Here is a 16,713-nt window from a genome sequence, read left to right on the forward strand (position 1 = left end):
TTTGGTTGGAGTGTGCATGAGTGTTTGGGTTAGAGTGTTTGTGTGAGTGTTTTGGTTGGAGTGTTTGCGTCAGTGTTTGGGTTAGTGTTTGTGTGAGTGTTTTGGTTAGAGTGTGCGTGAGTGTTTTGTTTGGAGTGTTTGCGTGAGTGTTTGGATTAGTGTTTGTGTGAGTGTTTGGGTTGGAGTGTTTGTGTGTGTTTGGGTGTTGTCTCACACTTCATTATGTAAGGGCCAGCAGTGGCAGCATGCAGCAACGGTGGCTGTTTTCTTTGCCTGTCGCTGTCTCTCAAGTATCGGTTTCTTGTATAGACATGCTCATACACACACACACACACACACACACACACACACACATACACACACACATACACACACACAATCTGACCTGAAAGTGTCATGTTTCTTGACTGGTCAGCTGAGCACACACTAATGTTATAAGTGAGCTCTCTTAGCCGCGAGTGAGCCTTCGTCCCATCCTCCTCCTGAGCTTCCAGCATTACAGTGTGTGTCAATCTGGCCAACACTCAGCAAGAGCTATACACACACTCACTGTGGTTTGGAGCAGAACCATTGGAGAGAGAGAGAGAGAGAGAGAATAAGTAAGGATGGGGTCATTGCAAAAGAGGAACGTGAGTGGGAGTAATTGCACGGCCCAGACGGTCAGACGCACAGCATAAAGGCTAAATGGACTGTTATTGGGAGGACCTTTTAGAAATTGAGTGCACATAGTCCCATATTGCACATTCATTAAATTAAGCTGTGGGTCAGGAGGGGCAAGAATGTGTCCGGACACGGGAGTGTGTCCGGACACGGGAACACGTCTGAACACAGAGCGCACTGAAAACTGACTAAGACTTCATTTGGCTGAGGCATGTGAAGTGTGTACGTGTAGAGAGACAGAGAGAGAGAGAGGCTGGAAACCATGAGAGTTACTTCAGAAAGAAAGAGCGGAGACAAACAGAGAGATTAAGAGATGATGAATCCCCAGATATACCAGGGTTTAGCTCACCCTGCCTCTCTCTCTCACTCACTCGCAATCGCACAATCTCACATCCTGTTCTGCATATGCTGGCCCTTAGTGGTAGCAGACACCTTCTCATCTCGCTCAACACACACCCACACACACACACACACACACACACACACAGAGACACACACACACACACACACACACACACACACACAAACACACACAGAGTTTTTGTGCATTTAATCACTTAAATAAAAAAGCTGTTGTGTTGGCTGGTTCTTCTCCCCTTTAGCTCAGTTTCTTTGTCTGGGTGAACCAGGGCCTATAGTTTTGCATTATATCAGCCAATGCTGAGCAACGCCTCAGTGGATTTCTTAGTGTGTGTGTGTGTGTGTGTGTGTGTGTGTCAAGGGGGTTCTGCCAAAATGTCCTGACCAGTGGTGGAGTAGCTGTAAGCTTATTACAGAGCTAATAACTCAGAGACCAGCGCTACAAGTAAAGGCCCGAGTATCCCTGTTGTCATGAGCAGATTATGGCATTTGGGTTTTCAGAGTGTGCATTTTATATACTTATATGTTAGATGAGCTGAACCAGAAAGTGCTATTGATCAGAGATGCAGTTTGATTTGATTTAGGCTGCCTCTGTTCTTGTTAGTCATGAAGGCCACGTGACCCTGTAGAGGTCGTGTAACCGAGCGGACCCGTGCAGAGCCAAGCTTGACCTTTTCCTGATCCCTTTCTTCCACAGTGCTTTGCGAAGGGCCAGGGATGCCAGCCGGGCCCAAGCCTATCGCGTAGCTCGGTCAGAAGTGTGATTCAGTACTGACTCACTGCATGCCTAGTTTAAGGTGCCACGTGTAATGTCCACAAGACCGAGAGACGTTTTTTGGGCTGCAATTCTCATCTTCTGTTAAAATACCCATGCTTGGTGTTGAACTCTGACCCTTCACTTGCTCGGTTTTGGAACTGGCTGCCCTTTTTTACATTTGTGTGCAGTGTTGGGTGTAGTGTGTGACTGCCGCTATGCTTGATAGTGGTTTTCTGAATGTTTTTGCTGTTAGTCAGGGAGTAAAGGTAGTGCTATGTCTTTGTATGAGTGTCTCAAAAGTGCAATTAGATGTAGTTTTGTTTTCAGTAAGTCTGGGGTTTTGTTTGTTGTTTTATCCTTGCTTGCACCTGAATTTGAAACCCATGTGTGAATATTATAAATATCATCGTTGATGCTGTAGTTACTAATATACACCATATATTTCCCACTTTCAACTTGTCCCATTTGTCTAAACCAGTTAATCTCACACACACACACACACACACACACACACACACACACACACACACACAACACATTCAGTCAAGGCCTGACACCAGCGTATTTGTTTATCAAATGAGTCATTGCAGGCCATTTCCATAAACATAAAGAATTCTCTTAAAGTTAATTATTTGCATTTTAGTGTGTACCAAAAAAACCCCAAAAACCTGCAGGTCTTTCAGCTGAAGGATTAAACATGAGTCTCCTCCTTTTTTTAAAAAAAATAATAATCTTTTAAAACGCTTAGCCTGCCTGGTCAGCCTGCCGGCCAGCTTAACACTGTCAAACAGATCGTTAATGACAGAATGAAAGGGGCCATTTCATTTGCGTTCGGCCCGGAGGGAGGTCAGCGAGAGGCGTCGCTCGGTTCGTTAGGGCTGTGGGGGGAAGCAGGCGGTCCTGGCTCAGAGGCGGGGGAGGAGGGGACGCTCCTGACTCTGACTGACAAGCGTGAGGTAACAGCAGAGACTCTACTGAATGTGAAACCCTCCACGTGTCAGGTCTCGCTTGCTTGCTGTTCCCTGCTTTCTCTCTCTCTCTCTCTCTCTCTCTCTCTCTCTCTCTCTCTCTCATTCTCAAATTCTCGTTCTCTCTTTGTTCGTGCACTTTTGTCTCGCGTACTGTTCTTAATCTTCCTTCTCTCCTTCTCTCGTATCCTCTTTAGCCCAATATTTTTTGGAGCTCATTTTTTATTTATCTCCATCTCTCTCTCTCTCTCTCTCTCTCTCTCTCTCATTCCCACAGTAGTGTGTCTTGGCACAGCCGAGTGTAGATGAGCAGTGTGTTTGCGGCTGCTGCCGTGGCACCGAGCTGACGGCTCTAGCAGCTGTCAGAGCTGATGGGGTGTGTGAGAAGCCAGGCCAGTGTGAGCGGAGCTGACGAGACTGATGGGAATCAGACCTGTGTGGCAACAGCAGGGATACGCCAGAGAGCTCCAGAGCCCAGAAAGACGAGCCACTCTTTCTAGAAGGTGACTCAGTCAAGATGGTAGACGCCATAATGAAGGTGTAGGCATGTCGTTAATTGTCTGCACTATAAATAAGAACCAGTAACTAGACATAAAGAGGCTTGTGTCTAAAAAAAAACCCCCCACAGCTTTCATAGAGTTGTTTTCAAACTCCATACACTGGGGGGGAGGACGTTCTGGAATGGTGGATGGGAGGATAGATAATAACTACCACTATGACCAACTGTTCCATCTCCTAGTTAGAGTTTCATTCACCCTCCTCTTTCCATTCCTCCATCCCAGGCCATTGCTGCCCGTCTGCACTAGGCAACCAGTGGAAGGTGACCTGGAGTCACACCGCAGGTTGGCCAGACCCCTGGAAACGAGCGGGTGTGACCGCGGCCGTTCCCACTGGCAACGAGCATCGCCCCGTCCCATCCGGACCACCCTGTTCCTCGGCTCATGCCTGCCGCGCGTCCACCCTTTCACACGGACAGCGGTCTGCTGACCACGCACCCCCAGAGCCCTGCTGCCGGCCTTGAGAGGCGGGAAAGTGAGCTTGTCCCATCGGTTCCATGTTTGGCCGGCGTGCCGGGGTGCTAACGCGCGTTCTCATCCCCTCGGGTCACGCTGCTCTGTTCTCCGGGGCCCCAAAACGCCCTCGCGCACCACGTCGATGGGCCCTGTTAATCCTGCCCCTCCGTCAGGCGAGCTATCGGCTGCATCGTGCCCATGTTTGACCGCCCATCCCCGCCCGTCCCCCGCCTGCTCCCGGACCCTCAGGAATGAATAATTCAGCAGCGGCCAAATAATCACACTTAGCGGAGTAAGGAGCTTCATCATTTCCCAGGTGCCTTGCCGCGGGCATCGCGCTGCTCCGTTTCGGGCCTGCAGCTGTGCGTGATCGGGGGCTTAGTTGAAAGCCTCCTCTTTGGCGTAACAACGGCGATGCGGAGGCGACCGCACGGAGGGGAGACCCTCCCCTTCGGAAATTTCACTCAGATCATCACCGAATTAGTCTGGGTGGTGTTTGAAAGACCACCTTCTGTGATCAGTGAAACCACCTCCTGTGAACTTTGAATGGGAACAAGAAGTGTTCTGATTGGTGTAACTAGCAGTGCTCCCACATCCCAACCTCACCCACCCACCCAGCCAGCTCAGTGCTGTTTCCCTCTGCTGGGTTTGCTTTTGGACCTGCTGCAGATGTGGAAGACACTAGTGTGTTTATTGTTTACGCACCACTTTAACACACCCACGCACCTAGCCAGGGTGAGTGGAGTGCGAATGAAGTGTGTGTAATTAGTGCGACACTTCACAATCCTTCAGGGAGCGAACAGAGGTGAGTGATGATGTCATCTCCGGTTCCCCCCCACCCCCACCCCGATGTGAGCGATTGTTTTCTCTCTGTCCATGGTGAGCAGCGATGGAACTGTTCTTTTATTAATATGATTCATTCGTTAATGACTGTTTGCTTGCTAGTTGTTATGGGATGTCAGATTTGGATAGATTAATTATGCCATCATTTAAAGTTTGCCACTGGATTTGCATGACAATGTATTGTTTCAAACTTCCCCTGGAAGCCCATTCAGAAGTGTTTGCCAGATTTGTTGGCTCACTTTTTTTTCCCCTCACTCTCTTTATCTGTCTGTTTCTCTTTCTCTCTAACTAAAGCGTTGCAATTTCATGACTAATCGTCCACCACTTGCACACTGGTTTTTCTTGTCAGCGGTTTCCTCCCTGCTGATAATGTATGAAGTGCTGCTATTTGTGCCTGTCCTTCTCTGTCTCTTTCCTTTCTCAGAGACACTTTCCAGTGTGTGTGTTGTATCTCACACTCCCCCACTGGCTTATATTGTCCTGGTCACTGTCCTCTCAGCAGACACAGCGTGCCTAAACTGGGTTACGACCCGAGGCCTCCGTCGTGGTAGTCTCCATGGCGACCCATGCAAAAGTAACATGAATTTGGTTCCCCGTGCGGTATTTACCGAAGGCCAGGAGTGGATCGTAGGGGTCCGGCCCGCCCTTCGTTTGAAGCGTGCCAAGACTCTGTCCACACACCCTGCTCTCCCCAATGCTCCCTAATAGCGCGAGCCGTAACAATGCTGGGGGGAATTGTACAGCGGCACTGGCGAAGGGGAGATTATGGAGCTGTTATGAAAAGTTTGTTGTTTTGTTTTTTCCCCTCATCTTTCCAGACAAAAAAAAGACAGGAACATTACTGCTACTGTGTCGACTCAGTGAATTACCTTAATGGATGAAGGCATTTAGGTCCAAAGAAACAATTTAGCCACGCACATTTGTTTTCAGATCTGAATCTGAGATGAAGGAGAGCGATGATCCAACCCGCTCAGGTCATTATCTCTTATATTGCCAGGTTGAGAAAATTAAAATTTGATTAGTTGAAGGGCTCGTTTTCGCGCTGCCCGTGGATAACCCGACGTGAAAAATATGCCCCCGACTCCCATTTTCAGAGCCGGCCTGTTTACTCTTTAACGAGAAGAATTAATTAACCTCATTGATATTCCATGCATACTGCCGTTCCTGCTGCATCCTGACATCCAGGCTCTGTTTCGGAGCGTGGCACACTCCGCTTGCCCTAATCAGCAGATCTGAGATCAGCTTTTGCAGTGTCTCTGGGAAATGGGAGTAGGAGGAGCTAACATGTAATTGCTGTCATCTGACGACACATTTGAGGCCGAAATGAGACGCCTTCCAAAATTCAGGCTTATTAAATCACTCTTGCACAGTTCCAACCGTTTTATGCACTCTGCTATAAGATAAGTAGTCAGAAATTAGTTTTAAAAGACGGGCAGGCTGCTTTTTTTCTTCTTCTTCTTCTTCTTCTTCTTCTTCTTCTTCTTCTTCTTCTTCTTCTTCTTCTTGTTTTAGTGATGCACCATGTGTAGGCGTCTCGCCAAGACCAACCACGCAATATATATCCGGAGCTCGCCCAACGTGTGTGGACCGGGACCGAGCGCGGCCCGGAGAGGCAGCTGGGACATGTCATGCCCGGCTAACGCCATCGTGTCCTTTGGCGACTCTCAGGGAGCGCTGACGCAAGGCCGAGCCAAGAGAGAGCAGCGCCTTGACATAAAGCCAAATCCACCGCTGCACTATATCTACTAATGAAAACGCTCCTCTTATGAGTTTAGCATCGATTCCCGCACATACCCCATTAGCGTGACTGAGAGGGGGGAAAAAGGCTTATCATAAAATAGAATAATAAAAAAATGAAACCGGGAAGAGCAGTTGTTAAGCGCGGGCAAGCGTTTCGGTTGCGTGGCCGCGTCTGGCCGAGTGCGCGGAGCGGACGTCTCGGCAGCTAAGAACGGACGCGGCTGCCGTGTGTGCGTGCTCGTTGTTAATAAAGACAGGCCTTCATCTCCCACATGCTGCCGTTAAAGGAAATAAAGTGCTTTTTAGTTGCCAGTCGAAGCCTCGCTGTCCCTGCCCGAACCGACGATCGCTGGAGCAGTGGCAGTATTGTTCTACCCGACTGTGGCGTTCCAGTCAGGTTTTTTTTTTTTTTTTTTTTTTTTTTTTTAAGTAATTATTTTTCTTTCTTTATTTCAAATAGTGGGCGTCATCATTTCTTAAGAGCCTTTTGAAAAGGAAGACACATAAAAAGTTTATGCTGACATTTATACTGAATCAGAAAATGAACATGGCAGTGTAAATCATTAAAGTCATCGTATGTCAAATGTGAATGGTAAATACTAGAATGACAAATATTCACACTTTCATATAGTGATAAAAAAAAACTTTGGGTTTCAATAGATATGATGATTCTTTTTGGGGGTTAGCATTGATCCTTATCTTATAACCACTATGCCACTACATTTACATCTACAGTATAAATAAAATAGAATAATAAGCAATATGTAATGAGGCTGAGTCAGTTAGGTACACTTTATTACCATTTTACCAAAAATCTAATATTATTACCAGCATCATACATGTTATCTATAATGGGAATTACAGCATTCTATCATTATATGATCAAAAGGATTCTGAAACAGAACTTGCATCTGTTTTAATGTAATCATGTATTTTATTTTTCATTTTCTCTCTCTCTCTCTCTCTCTCTCTCTCTCTCTCTCTCTCTCTCTCTCTACCTATATGTCTACAGGAGGATGAGCTCCATACTGGCGGCTCTGACAGCAGAGACCAGCCTCAGATCCGGAAGTTTCTCTCCCAGAAGCACAAGAAGTTGCCATGGAAACCTGATGTAAGGACACATTGTTCTCTACTTTGCTTTACACTTTGATTATGAATTTGACACTATAATAATAATCATGAATGGCCCCCCCAGTATTCAAAACATAACACGACTGTAACTGTGGAACATGTTTTTCCAATCACTTCCTCATATCGCAGGAAATCGAGTTTCTCTGAGATGTTTCCGAGCACTGAGTGAAACACGTAGTGAGAGCTGTGATATTGCTGGATTAGCTAAACTAAGCTTCCTGGATGTGTTTAGCCCCTCAGCCTCAGAAGCCCCTGACGCATCTCACTGGACGCTGCCGTCGGTTCGGTGGCTGCAGGTTTATGTCGGATCGGTTACTGATTGAAGAGGCAGGCTTCGTTTTCCCTGAGGCTTCCGGAAGTCTATTTGCCAGTGAGAAATGTCATTTCGGCTGCCTTACATTGCGGTGAAATTACCTTTTCTAATTATATGTGTCTAGTTTTAGCCGTCTCCCTTAAAATAATGGGAGAAAAGTATGTCTGGTAATCTGCTTTGAACTTAAAAGGCGTTTTAACAGTGTGGCCAGGAGTGACAGTCAGGCGTGCCGCGGCAGCCTCAGGCAGGAAGGTCAGAGTTACAAGCAGCAGAAGAACAGAGGTGCTTTTATTTTTTGAACAGAGACAACACGCGTGACATTTTTGCCTGATTACGAGGATGTATTTCTCTTCCTGCATCACACACTAGTGTGTGTGTGTGTGTGTGTGTGTGTGTGTGTGTGGGGCAGGGGGGCGGGGGTTCTGCTCATCCTCCAATATATACACAGCACGCCGTGACCTACGCCGGTCTGATTTCTATACACAGCACGTTGTGACTTACGCCAGTCTGATTTCTATACACAGCACGCTGTGACCTACACCAGTGTAATTTCTATACACAGCACGTTGTGACTTACGCCAGTCTGATTTCTATACACAGCACGCTGTGACCTACACCAGTGTAATTTCTATACACAGCACGTTGTGACTTACGCCAGTCTGATTTCTATACACAACGTGCTATGACCGACGCCAGTCTGACTTCTATACACAACGTGCTATGACCGACGCCAGTCTGATTTCTATACACAACGTGCTATGACCGACGCCAGTCTGATTTCTATACACAGCGTGCTGTGACTTACGCCACCAGTCTGATTTCTCTACACAGCACGCTGTGAAATCTTATGCCAGTTTGATTTCTATAGCACCTCATGGACATGGCTTGTAACTCGCTCACTCACGTTTAACAAGCTGCTGGCTCTCCACATGGCGCCTAAGCGCCTGAACATGTGTGGAGGAGAGTGTTTGTCATTCATTTACATAACATGCCATGCGGGTTCTTCATCGCGCCAGAACGCAAACAAGCGTCCGACGTATCTCCAGAGGCGATGCAGCTAACTGCACTGGTGCTGTGTTATGGCCATGACACGTACAAAATTGGACAACGTTTTCTTAAGATGGGCCATTGCCTCCTTCCTATTTTCTGCCTTGCTGGTGCAGGTCTGTCATGCCTCACCTGGGAGACTGTGTTCTCCCTTCCTTTCTACCATCTGCTGTCTTTGTCCCTGAGACACAGTCTCCCCCGTGACAGACGGGAGGGACATTTTCAGACCTGCCACGAGCTCTGACCCCAGTAGTTCGCAGGTGAGCAGGCGCGGAGCGCTGTGAAGGTAGCAGGGGAAGAGGGTCGCGTGGACCTGGCCAGCATGCCGAGCGGGGCATAGAGAGCGCACAGCCAGAGACCAGCACGGGCGACGTGGCGGAGGTTTTAATCGACACACGGTCTGGACACAAACGAAGCAGCAGCTCGGCTGTCCGCCCCAGGCGCCTCCTCCCTCCTGCGTTTTAACGAGCCCCGGCTCCGCCCCTTCGACGGAGGCGCGGCCACGGCTCCGGCTCTTCAGAAGAGCGCAAAAGAGCGCCATCCCACCTGTGGGCGCCACCAGGCACAACTCCACCTCTTCACCCTGGAACCAGAGCGAGGTTGGTCCTGGAGGCCCGGCTGCGCAGGAGATGTGGGAGACAGCCTTATCAGGGGCTTTGAGCAGCATCTCTCATTTAAAAATGACCTTTCATCCCTTTCATATTGCAAGCAGATAAAAGCGAAGCCGTTAATGAGTTCTTTATTACCTCTTAATTAGTTCATTATGAAAGCAGTGATAATGAGGAATTTTCAAGTGGGATGTTTTGGAGATAATAATGGTTTGCATGATAACTTGGATGGAAAGACCTGGTTTCAACGGTTTCTCCATTCTGAAGGGTCTTACAGACTTTTCCCTTAGCTACTGGAAAACTGGGGGAAAAAAGGATTTTCTGATGTTCGTTCTTTCTTTCTTTTTTCTTTCTCCAGTGTTCTCTTCCTTCCTTTATGTTACCTGCTCTTATAGGACAGTCCAGTTATTCACGGCCATCTCACACCCTTATGTAATTCAGTTGAACATATGCTGTATCAATTGCATCTTTCTCCGGGGGTGTAAAAAGGTCACATGCACATGAGAGACGATCTCTGTTGTCTGCAGCAGCCACGGTGCACCCCCGTGCACTCCCTGGTGGCGCCTTCCTGATTCGGAGAGTGCTTGTTAAAATGCAGCCGAGGTTTGTCCTCGGGGAGCGGGCGCGCATCAGACACCCACGGACGTGCGACAGTCTAGCACGTCACGTCGCACGCGCGCCCCAACCCACAGGGATTATCCACGACAAATGACGCGAAAGCCTGTCATCCCGAGGCGCGGCGTACCGTTTTCCCGCGCCGCCTGGCGTCCCGTTTTTAGCGCGCACGGTTCCTCCACGGGGCGTGGGCGGCAGCGCGGAAGGCAGGTGGCTGTCGCTGCTATGCGGCGGGAGATCTCTAATGCTGCAGACGCGCTGGCGACATGCGAGACTGATCCGCTCGTCTGCGCCGGGAGGCCAAGGTCACTTGTACTGTTTTTGAGCGCGTATTGTTAGAACCTAGGAAATGCACCCTGCTTGGAGGGAAGCAGCAGCTCGGAAGGTGTTGTGATGTGCAGAGGCCTTTGCAGAGCTTGTTCCTTTTAAGCACGACTGTGGGTGTTTGTGCGTGTGCATGTACTGTATGTTTAAAAAAAACAAAAAAACATCCCGTCTCACCTTTCCCGTGGGCGGTCATATCTTTTTCCTTACACTGGAGCCTTCTACCAGAGGCCTGGAAGTCTGGGAGTGCAGTGCAGTATTCTCGCTCCTCCTAGTATTGGGCTCTAAGGGGCGAGACTGATGTCACTCCTGGGATGCGTTGGAGTCCCTCCTGCAGCGTACAGCCTCACGTTCCCCTATCATCGCTCGGATAACCTGCCCGCCTTCTCCCCGTTTTGTCTTTCAGTCCCCGGTGTTCTTCCAGATTTTCATATCGCACATCCTTTGGATGTCACTTGGAACTGTCACATCAGTCGCCGCTGCTGTAGGTTCACTTTTCATCGGCTGTCTCATTGTCTGTCTGGTTCGTCACTACTTTCTTATCTGGAGCTAGAAGTCGTGGAAAACTCTGGAAGTCTTGTTGTTCTCTACCACTGTCTGGGCTTCCTCCCAACTGGACTTTTGAGTGTCCAGCTCATATACCTTATGCATATTATTTATTTATTTATTTATTTAGAGGTTTTATTGGTGGTAAAACTGTAGAGATGTAGAGGTGGTACAAATTTGTGTAGTGCTTCCACAGGAGTCTGTGTGTGTGTGTGTGTGTGTGTGTGTGTGTGTGTGTGTGTGTGTGTGTGTGTGTTTCTGCTGATCTGCTCATGCTATGATGTAGACACCTCTTTGTAAGGTATTTTAATACACCACTCCACAAATACATACACATACCCACCCACACCCACACAGGCTACAGAAAGAGCCTGCACATGGTGGAGTCTCTCGGCCGCTCGAAAAGGAACACCTAACATCACCATGTTCTCTGAGCACATCTGCCCCACCAAACGCAAACCTCAGCCTGGCGTGTCCCCCTGGGCCACCTGTAGGGTGCTGTGCACTGCAGTTCTGTAACTTTATATAGAAAAAACACAGTGGCAATAATGAAAAAAACAGAACCATGTTTGTTTTGTCAATAAAACAGGAAAGTGTGAGATATAATTTGATACAAAGTGAGTATGCAATACAATTCAACACCAGTATGTCCTGGTGTAATACTGTTCCTGTAGGCTAACAGTAATGGGATAAGAAATAAGGAGTATAATTTTGCAGAAAATATAAAACCTCAGTGTCACCACGGCGCCATATGGAACAGAACCAATACTAGCAGTATATTGAGGGTGTGTGCGCTGTGTGCAGGCGTGTGTACTGTGTTAACGGTGTCGGCACTATATGAGGGCGCATGTTCTGTGCGCGGGTATGTGTGCTTTGTAAGGGGGTGTTGCGTAAGGGCGTCTGTACTGTGTGAGGGTGTGTGTGCCGTGCAAGGGTGCGTGTTCTGCGTGTGGGCAGAGGGTGTCCATGAAGGTGTGTGCACTATAGGAAGTTGTATGGCTGTGAAGGGGTGTATGTGCTGTTTAAAGGGGGGGTGTACTGCATGTAGGTGTGTGTGTGTGTATTGTGTGAAGGCACGTGACCGTGTGAGAATGTGTGTACACTACACCATTACACCATGATAACGGATCTGATTAGGACTATAGCTTAGCTAGCTAACTTTGAAGCACGCGGGGCGCCGTGACTACCCTACATGCATGCTGAGTGGGTAGTTATACAGGGTCATACGCTGGCTGTGCTGGGTTTGGGATCTTATACGGTCCATCAAAGTCACGAGTAAATTCTGACAGAAAAATGTTTGCACTAGCAGTTTATTTAGTTATATTAACACAATATGCTTGCGTTATGTTCAGATAAACAGACTATATAAAACAACAGCGCTGTTGTTCAGATGAATTTACTGGATAACATAGATTATTGTACAGCTGTACATACTGTATAAAACTACAGAATTTGGGAGGGATTTCCCTTTAAAGATTTAAGGATTTAAGGATATAGAGCAGGACCATTTTTAACATCGCAAGTGGACACTGTGCTTTAATGTAATGGAACAAAAGGGGCGTGGAGGGGGTGTGTCGAGAGAGGCGCACGTGTACGGCTGTGGCAAAAGTGGGTGTTGAAGAAATGTTGCCCTGATCTTCTTATATTGATTTAATTTGAGGAATTCAACAGAGGGGGAGAATCAATACCAAGCTAACAGCGAAAAATAAACAGTAACTCCCCCTGGGCCAGGGACTGAACTGGACTGTCATTAATAAAATACATGAAGCTAAAGGCATTGTCAAGGTTACTGGATTTGGCTTAACTGTCATTGGAAAGGCATTAGAGGAGTCCATATGGGACGCAGTCACAGGCATGCTGGGTAATGCTAATCAATCATGGCTCACTCTATCAAACGCAAACACTGTAAGCGGCCATGGCGGAGCCCGCATTCACTAGGTCCTGAAATGGCTGCGCGCTACCTGCAGCGTCTGGCTTGGGCCCTGTTTGCTGTTTGCCACAATTTGTTTTTTGTTTGTCTGCAATTTGTTTTTTGTTTGTCTGTTTCTTTGTGCTTGTTAGTACAACTCCAGTATTTGGCCTCTTTTTCTGCAGCGTGCACGTGTGTGTGCTTGTGTGTGTGTGTGCGTGTGTGTGTGCGTGTGTGTGCGTGTGTGTGTGTGTGTGCGTGTGTGTGCGTGCGTGTGCGTGTGCGTGTGTGTGCGTGCGCACGTGCGTGTGTGCGTGCGCGTGTGTGCGTGTGTGTGCGTGCGTGTGTGAGCGTGTGTGCGTGCGCGTGCGTGTGTGCGTGCGTGCGTGTGCGTGTGTGTGCATGTGTGTGTTTGCGTGTGTGCGTGTGTCCGTGCGTGTGTGTGCGTGCGTGCGTGTGAGCGTGTGTGTGCGTGCGCGTGCGTGTGTGTGTGCGTGCGTGTGCGCGTGTGTGTGCGTGTGTGCGTGCGTGCGTGTGTGTGCGTGCGTGTGTGTGCGTGCGCGTGCGTGTGTGTGCGTGCGTGCGTGTGTGTGCATGTGTGTGTTTGCGTGTGTGCGTGCGCGTGTGCGCGTGTGTGTGCGTGTGTGTGTGTGTGCGTGCGTGCGTGTGTGTGCGTGCGCGTGTGTGTGTGTGCGTGCGTGTGTGTGTGCGTGCGTGTGAGTGCGCGTGTGTGTGCGTGCCGTACCCTACCCTGGAGAACTCTGGCTGCCACCATCACTAGGGTTCACTGGTCACTCCACCATCACTAGGGTCACTGCCACCATCACTAGGGTCTTGTCTTGTTTTATTAATGTGTAAGTCACTCTCTGTGCACATGAGCAGTACAGCTCCTGCAGGAACTTAGCTGCTGTTACAGTATTGATACCAGTGGGGGACACTGTGGCCACTTTGAGGCTCCACCTCCTCCTGGTGGCTTGACTGATCTGGGACCAGGCTAGCATCGGTCAGCTTGGGCCAAAGAGCTGCGGATCAAAGGCGGAAGACTTCACACACGCTCATTCTGAAGGACTATTGATCACAGCGTTCCTGCTCCCCGAAAACTCACTACGCTAACTCTTTCGGGTCCTTTACTTACAGCTCACTTCTTCAGCTCATCTAATCTCTCTCTCTCTCTGAGCTCTCTCTCTCTCTCTCTCTCTCCTCTCTCTGTCTCTGTCTCTCTCTCTCTCTCTCTCTTTCTCTCTCTCCTCTTCTCTCTCTCTCTCGCTCTCCTCTCTCTCTCTCTCTCTCTCTCTCCTCGCTCTCTCTCTCTTCTCTCTCTCTCTCTTCTCTCTCTCTCTCTGTCTCTCTCTCTCTCTGTCTCTCTCCTCTCTCCTCTCTCTCTCCCTCTCTCTCTCTCTCTCTCTGTCTCTCTCTCTCTCTGTCTCTCTCTCTCTCTCTCTCTCTCTCTCTTCTCTCTCTCTCTCTTCTCTCTCTCTCTCTCTCTCTCTCTCTCTCTCTCTCTCTCTCCTCTCTCCCTCTCTCTCTCTCTCTCTCTGTCTCTCTCTCTCTCTCTCTCTCTCTCTCTCGCTCTCTCTCTCTCTCGCTCCCAGTTCAAGGGTCAGGCCAACCTTCACGTGTTTGAAGACTGGTGTGGCTCCTCCATTGCTCAGCTCCGAAAGAACCTTCATTTCCCGCTCTTCCCTCATGTGAGTGTTGCTCCGGCATGGCGCAGGCCTCCTGTGGATCTATGATGCGAAACATTCTCTCTCCCAGTGTGTGTGTAGGCGTGAGCGTGTGTAAGACTTGACGTAAGCATGAAAGTTGCTTACTTCATAAAGTGTTTGCCTGCGTCCCCAGACAAGGACCACAGTGAAGAAACTGGCCGTAGCTCCGAAATGGAAAAACTACGGCTTGAGGATGTTTGGATACCTTCATCCGTACAAAGATGGTAATTGCTTGTACTGACAGCGCTCACATATTCATTCACAAGAACAGACATTGTAGGCTTACGTGGTGGCCGCTCGCGTAGACTCTGAAGCCAGCAGCCACAGCAGTCAACCCCAAATCACACACACACACACACACACACACACACACACACACACACATTCTCTCTGTATACACATACATACACACTTTCAGTCACACACACACACACACGCACATACACACACACACACACACTCACACATACACACACACATACACACACACACACACACACACGCACATACGCGCACACACACACACACACACACACACACACACACACACACATACACACACACAGCCTTATGTATTAATATAGTAGTCCTACTCTCACACCTGGATATATTCAATAGAAAACAACACAAAAATAACATGCCACTTTGTTGTTATTGTTATTTTTATTTTGTTTGTTTTATTTATAAGAGATGTCCCTCAGATTTAACGCCCTTTTTCGTTTCATTTTGCTAGGGGACTTCCAGTTCGCAGTGGCCTCTGATGACAATTCAGAGTTCTGGCTGAGTTCCGACGACAGTCCGCTCAACGCCCGTCTTTTGGTGTACGTGGGCCAGGTTAGTGCTTCCAGCAAAGAACCTCTCGTATCTCACCCCTGCGTAACCATCTACAGCATGTTCAGAAGTGGCTCAGTAAGCGAACAGCATTCCTGCGACCGCTTCCAGTTCGGCGGCGCGCTAATCCCCGTTGTTGGATTGGCTTACGTCACTGAGCAGATCGATCCCTGAGGCGAGGTGGCAGTGCTACATTCTCACAGCATTAAGCTGTCACCCCTCCGGGACACATGGGCTCCGCCAGCCGGGACGCGTGATCGCTCTGGAGCACCCAAAATAAATGAAACGAAAGGTTTTAATAACAAACAAAAAGTCATTTTCAGTAATGTAATGATTGGACCACATGAATTGCATGTACCAAATGCGATATCCCCACTGCTAAAAAAACAAAACAAAACATGTGCTTCATGCTCTCATACGAGGCCTTCCGGAGGCTTCCGTGAACTGTAGACAGGTTGAATCCTGCACTGTTGCCACACTTTCAGAGACTCGGGGCTTTGAGTGTGTGGGGAAGAGAAGATCACATTTGATCACTTGCTGGTCTAACAGAGGTCCTGTGTCAGTTTAAATAACCCAAGGTGCTGAAATGTGCCATGTACACAAACGTGAGCGTAAATGTACGCCACAGGCTCTTACTGGCTCTTCTCTCTCCATTTGGCCTGCTTGTCCTGCTGGCTTGTTCTCCAAAAACAGGCCAATCAACTCCTCCCTGGCGGTGTGGTCTCCATGGACACTGCAGGAAATGACCAATGGGAGACCAGGGGTGCTTTAAACAACAGCATAATATTACCACGCATATTGCCTTTGCAGACCATTTACCTGCTTTTAATCAAAGTGCATACCCAGCCGTGTGTGTGTGTGTGTGTGTAAGCAAGGCTTGATGCAGGGTCAGTCTATTGATTACTTTTGGGTAAGAGAAGTCACATTCCTCCTACATACACTCATAGACACCTACACGTTCCCACACACACACACACACACACACACACACACACACACACACACACAGAACAGAGGCGTCGATACACTGCCACAGAGGTGTGGGATCGATCGGTAATACGAGAGGGCATGTGGCTCTTTGTCTCAGTGAATAATTGCTGCTTGTCCAGATTTCAGAGTGATTTCCGGTGGACCTGGCAGCCCACGGTTAGGTTTCACTCCTCTGGTGGGGCAAAGAGACCGAGAACACTGCCGCACACTCACCCAGCATCAGAGCAGTCACTGGAGTGGCGGAGCCTCAAAACGGAACGCCGTCCGGAGGGCAGGCGTCTTGCTGGACTGCCCCCTGTTTAAAACAACACAGCCACCGGGGCAAGCCGTTCTCCTCAATTAAGCAGGTGAC

At 48.7% G+C, this 16,713-nt stretch overlaps 1 protein-coding gene across 4 annotated transcripts in view; it reads left to right on the forward strand.

The window, feature by feature from the left end:
• b4galnt4a (beta-1,4-N-acetyl-galactosaminyl transferase 4a) overlaps positions 1-16,713 on the forward strand; it is an 81,196-nt gene that overhangs the window by 40,305 nt on the left and 24,178 nt on the right. For all 4 annotated transcript variants that reach the window (XR_014123282.1, XM_081712853.1, XM_081712855.1 and 1 more), the window contains exons 3-6: positions 7,354-7,452; positions 14,427-14,522; positions 14,674-14,764; positions 15,274-15,374. Coding sequence is in view for 3 of the 4 variants with exons in the window: in XM_081712853.1 (XP_081568979.1) it covers positions 7,354-7,452; positions 14,427-14,522; positions 14,674-14,764; positions 15,274-15,374 (387 nt within the window). In the remaining variant the exon portion in view is untranslated. The remainder of the gene's footprint in view (positions 1-7,353; positions 7,453-14,426; positions 14,523-14,673; positions 14,765-15,273; positions 15,375-16,713) is intronic.

Source organism: Electrophorus electricus, chromosome 4 (assembly GCF_041902795.1).
Source record: "Electrophorus electricus isolate QZ-2024a chromosome 4, ASM4190279v1, whole genome shotgun sequence".
NCBI classification, from domain to species: domain Eukaryota; kingdom Metazoa; phylum Chordata; class Actinopteri; order Gymnotiformes; family Gymnotidae; genus Electrophorus; species Electrophorus electricus.